General features: G+C 37.6%; 2 protein-coding genes across 2 annotated transcripts in view; one reads left to right on the top strand and one right to left on the bottom strand.

Moving 5' to 3' along the window:
* LOC107268729 overlaps nt 1–3,848 on the bottom strand; it is a 6,240-nt gene extending 2,392 nt beyond the window's left edge. Inside the window, exon 1 of the mRNA XM_015741779.2 lies at nt 3,816–3,848. The gene's annotated coding sequence lies outside the window, so the exon portion shown is untranslated. The remainder of the gene's footprint in view (nt 1–3,815) is intronic.
* On the top strand, nt 997–3,819 carry LOC107268736. Its single transcript, XM_015741791.2, has 2 exons — nt 997–2,414; nt 3,790–3,819. Exon 1 carries the CDS (start codon nt 1,442–1,444, stop codon nt 1,973–1,975), a length of 534 nt encoding a protein of 177 aa, XP_015597277.1. The 5' UTR covers nt 997–1,441; the 3' UTR covers nt 1,976–2,414; nt 3,790–3,819.
* Nucleotides 3,849–5,780: the final 1,932 nt, after the last annotated feature.

The raw sequence follows: 5,780 nt of genomic DNA, 5'->3' as shown, positions 1-5,780 counted from the left end.
GTTTTATTAAAAAATATTAATTAGAAGTCGAGATATGATGAAAAAACGATTTTCGGGGGTGAATTTCAGGGGTCGTTTTCACCCCTTTAAAGTGGATGTCAGCACGAAAAAAAAAATACGTGTCTCTTATTTTGTCGAGTACTACAACATATCAAAAAATTATTGAAATCGGTGGGGTCGGGTTGGGGGGGTTTCCTTGTAAGTACAGCGGAAACATTGCTAAGAAGGTAAACGCATTTTATTGGTCGAATGCCCCAAATCCATTTCTCAGCCAATCACAGCATTTAGTGCTCACAGTGCAGCGGAGGTATGATTATTCATACCTCGTGCATTAATTGATGACCACCAAATGTTTTAATTAGACTACCAATCATCGGCTAGCGTTCTCGCATTGATTAATTCTTTCGAAGAGAGAATCTGTTCAGAAATATCTGTTTTATCGACCGTAAATGTATATTCCTACACCCATATCCAGTCAATGCTGGACACTGCAATCGTTTTTTTAATTTTATACGAAAACTAACGACCACCAAACATTTTAATTATGATATTCGTTACCACCAAACGATTACGAATCGATTAAGCACCTGAAAAACTTAATTCGTTGAAAAAAAAAAATTTCGGCTAACTTCACGGTCAAATTTTGATTATTTGATTATAAAAGAATGACTGACCACCAAATGTTTTTATTAGGCCACCAATGGCCGCCAAACGACCACCAATCGATTTGGTATGATAAAAAGTTAAAAAGTTAAAAATGCCCGGCTAACTTCACTGAGGTCCGTCTCTGGCCGTGGTAGCCATATGACACATGTAATTTGTCCACATGTTGTTGCATGTAATTTTGTCCACAGTCTAGTCTCCATGGTCCACAGCATGAACTAGAAACTTTAAAAAAATGGTTTCTAATAAAAATATGATTAGTATATCATAGAATATGTAGAAGAAAGTTTCCAGGAAACAAAATTTTTTAAATCTTTAAGGAACCCTTTTCTAATACATCATGTTCTGAAATGAAGTGCCGTAGCACATTTTACTGCGACCGTTAAAGTAGTGCGTGTACAAATTTATGAAATCAAATATATGCTCACTTTATTTACAGATGTGAATTAATAATAAAGCTTAAACATTTATTTCAATTATTTTGACAGACTGGCAATAAGAACACTCTTCTATCCAGTAGTTTAGTAAATAGGGTTATGCCCTCAGAACCGGTGTAAACAAATGCACGTTGCCTGTCAACGAGTTGTATTTTACTGTGTTGACTGTGTTCAGTGATTGTGTTGTAATATCTTGTTTTTATAGTGCTATTAATATAAACAAGAAGAAGAGAAAGAAGACTTTTTTGTGTGCATGGTGATCTGTGATAGTGATTGTTTAGAGTGTATGTACTCTAAGATAGAAGAGAGAAGAAGAGGGAAAAGAAGAAAATCATCCCACAATGGCTCAGCTTTTGTGTGAGCCGATGAAACGAGCCATCGCATCCGCAGTAACGAATCTGCGGATAGCTATATCCACTGGAGCTGCTGTCATCGAAGACCAACCTCTGGAATTTATAGCTAAACTGTTTCGCTTACACGTCAACACAGTAAGGCAATATTCCACCTATCTTTCTGCAGAGCCATCTGCGAACAAGGTAAAAAGGGGACAACGGGCGGTTCCTAATGTATCACTATCCACTGTTGATACTTCAACTAGGATGGAAATACGGAATATTTTATATGACATGCGCCGCAAGGGATGTCATATAACACTGGCGACTCTGCTCAAAGAAATCCGAACTCGTGGTACAACTTTTGAGGGAGGAAGATCCAGCCTACATAAGCTTGTGCGCGAGCTTGGATTTCGATACCAACTGGATGATGGTCGAAGAGTATTGAAGATGAATGCTGATGTCATCCAAAAGAAGAGGAACTTCAAAAGGGAGTATATGGCCGATGAAAACTCATTGTCGCCATCACAAGTTGTGTTTTGAGATGAGACATGGATCTTCCAGAAAGGTTCATGCTCTAAGGCATGGGTCGATGACCAAGCAGCTTCCTCTGTGCATAAGAGCACTACACAGGGGAAACGCTTCATCATCCTTCATACAGGCACTAGTTTTGGGTTTGTGAACAATACAGATTTGTTATTTGTTGCAGGTTCAAACACAGGCGATTACCACGAGCAAATGAACGCTCATAATTTTGAGAAGTGGTTGATGGAGCAGCTGCTTCCAAATTTGGGCGAGCCCTCCATTGTGGCACTGGATAATGCACCGTACCACAGTGCTGTTGCAGAAAAACAGCCTGCAACGTCGTGGAAAGAACACGAATATCAGGATTTTCTTGAAAAACGAAACGTGCCTATTCCTCCGAATGCGACACGAGCCGTTCTGCGGCAGCTAGCAGTTACACAGAGAGAGAGAAAAAAAGGTGTGCATGCAACGTATAAATATTATTTTTCAGTGTCATGGTTTATCGTCCTGGGTTTCCAATCTCCAAACTGTTCCCATATCCTGACTGTCCTCTATTAATTAATAGGTTCAGGGTAGACGAACTGATATGGGCTTCTGGGCACCAGGTAATCCGCTTACCGCCCTATCATTGTGAATTTAATGCTATCGAATTGGTATGGGGTCTGGCTAAATGGTACACATCTATCCTTTTACTCTGTGGAAAACAACGCTACACTAATCTGCTTATTGCGACCCTATCTTACACTGCCTCTTCTCCTGCTCCTGCTTCAAACTACCTGCGCTAAAACGAGTAGCCGATTGCTATATCTATAATACCTGCTGCAATAGCCCTTCACACTCCTATAACTCATTCACAGATATTACACCAGCGTGTTACCAGAACGACAATTTTTTAATGAAGCAACAGTCAGACAGACTTGGGAAGAAGCCCTTGCAACAGTGACCCCCCAATGGTTTAATCATGATTTATAATTGATACTACTGGTCTTGAACATCCATTTATAACGCAAACAACGACTTTCAGCTTATTGTAAACGTTTACAATGGATTTTCATTAACTTTTTAATTTCAGACAGCAGTTATGAAATATTGGCTTATCCAATGCATTTCGCAGACAAAGGTATTAAGATGATATGATTGCAGTATTTAAAATCCCCCAAAAAACACTTACGTGTAAAAAAACTACGCCAAGTACAGGAGTGCTGTGTATTCCTCTAATAAAAAGTATTGATATCAGATTATTGAGGCCAAGTACATAAGTCACTACATATCTTCCTATTATATGATCTAGCACTGGCCCAAGTAGACCCGCCAACTAGTACTCGATATGGAATCACCTAAAGTTTTATTAATTATTAAATGACCATCAAATCATAATCAACTACGGCAAGCAGTAGTAATGTAAAAGAGTAGTGAAAACGTTATAAGAAATTTTGAAAATACAATTAAAATGATGGGCCAGTGCTAGATCATATAATAGGAAAATATGTAGTGACTTATGTACTTGGCCTCAATAATCTGATATTAATACTTTTTATTAAAGGAATACACAGTACTCCTGTACTTGGCGTAGTTTTTTACACGTAAGTGTTTTTTGGGGGATATCACAAGTTTTTGTTGCTCAACGAGACATAGAAGCTCTAAGCACTGAAATCTATATTGTCTCAAATATAAAATGTAAATGCATTATGATGTTGCTGATCAGAAAATATATTGTGTTGTCGAAAATGTTTAATGGCATATAAATTTAATTTGTAAGTCCCTTTTTCTAGGAATGCATAAAGACATATACACATTTTTAAAGAAGTTGAACTTCCACATCCGATACCTAGATATAGAAAACTACGGAGCGGAATACCTGGACACCCTAGACTTCCACTTCCAACACCTGGACACAAGAAACTACGGAGCGGAACATCTGGACACCCTGGATTTCTACGTCCGACACCTGACACAGAAAACTACGGAACGGAACACCTGGACAAACTGTCACCTAAAATACGAGAAACTATGCCGAAGCACACATATGCATACACCAACTGGCATAATTTATATCAAGAAATGCACGGACCCGCCAAGCAGTACTCGATAAGGAATTATCTACAGTTTTATTAATCTACGCGCGCTCCACATGAATGCTATTAAAAACTGAATAATTCTATACTGTTGTGAAAGCACCCTTATATTAACTGGAAATCCGGTATGAATGGTAAATTCACGTATAAAGTGTATTTAATTGTGTTGTGTATTCGTAAATTACTAACACCATACAGAATACAAATAGGTAAAGAAGGTAAAGCAGTCAGCGCCATCTGTTGTGTAAAAAATGCGATGACGTGCGAAGACGACGCCGACGACGACGACGACGACGGAACTGAAATAAAATCATCTCGCTCGCCATCTCAATACGCCCTGATCTCGTATACTAATCGTATTAAACGTGGTGGCAATCAATTCAGGACCCTCAATTCCTATAGTGAATGTATCAATAACTTTTTCTCATGTATAGCGGTCAATAAGATATTTCGTTCCAAACACAGGTATAAGAGTTGACTCAAGTAAAGAGTCTCGGCAGAGATGAGTAGGGAGATTGCCAATGAGCCTGTTTTTGGTGAAGGCAATTTTTCTCTGGTTTCGGCGCGCCACCTTAGCGGAGGGCCCTCGAAGCAGTTCCACGTTTTTGATTGGTCGTGTATATACAGTAATACTACGCGTGATAATCTGGAGCTGTGTTTTGGCGCGTCGACGCGCCACCTGAACGAGACTCTCGAACTAGTTCCACGTTTTTGATTGGTCGAATGAATTCGTGTGTTCCTCGAGATCCGCGATTTTAAACCGGGTGAACACTCAAATAGGGAGACTTGTATCCACCTTTTTTTTTACAGGATATTACATAAACCGTAGTAATAAGGTAGTCAATACCCTTAATATCCATATGAAGCTCTGAAAATAATAGAGTAAGCAAATAAAACTTAAAAAAAACTCTCGAACGTGGGCAACTACAGAAATATAAGTTTACTGAAAAATATACCACAATGACTCGATAGCAGACGTGCTTGGTGCTGGATTAACGTCCGAGAGTCTCGGGTTCGAAACTCACGTCTCAACCGTTTTATTTTTTTTCTTAATTATCAACTATGCTTATTGGTTCACCTAGTTAACTTAAGATTCATTAAATATATGATTATATTAGTCTACAAATATTGTATTATATTACATCGTATACATCCAATAAATTGGTACATGAATCAACGAACGTTTCTTCCTCCCGAGAGCCTGCCTGTGAAAAACACTTATGGTACGCTGTTTCCTTTTTTAATAGTATAAATAATATTCAGACGGGTAAAGAAGGCATTACGATAAAATACTAAAAACAAAATTGCAATTATAAATCTCGGGCATAAAATGATGAGCAATTATTTTCTATGGTGAAATGAAACAAATAATGTATCTGGTTAGGGATTTTTTGTCATTTAATTTTTATCATTCATGGCTACGGAAAGACAACATTTTTAATACATCGAATTATCAGACAATTATGTCGAGGTAGAACCTACTGATAGTTCGAAATATTAAAAATAAAATTATCTTTCCGTAGGCATGAATAAAAAAATTGACTAAATTGAATCAGGCTACTCAAAAATGTATAAAACTAAAAATTTCTAAGCAGATATACTATTTGTCTCATCTCACCATACATATGTATAAAATAATTGTGTGGGTTTTTTACGCTTTTCATTTTTTTTACCCGATATTAGTAAGTGCCATTTTTTGGGACATTTTTTACTACTTTTCTATTCGGCTGAATAATATTTAAACTATC

The sequence above is a fragment of the Cephus cinctus genome, unplaced genomic scaffold (assembly GCF_000341935.2).
Source record: "Cephus cinctus unplaced genomic scaffold, Ccin1 Ccin1_scaffold0066, whole genome shotgun sequence".
Classification (NCBI taxonomy): Eukaryota; Metazoa; Arthropoda; class Insecta; order Hymenoptera; family Cephidae; genus Cephus; species Cephus cinctus.
Note: the sequence above shows the minus strand (reverse complement) of the source record. Positions and strands in the feature narration are given on the sequence as shown.

What these genes read in the sequence shown, in the direction of transcription:
- LOC107268736 (XM_015741791.2), top strand. Translation starts at nt 1,442, where the DNA reads ATGGCTCAGCTTTTGTGTGAGCCGATGAAACGAGCCATCGCATCCGCA.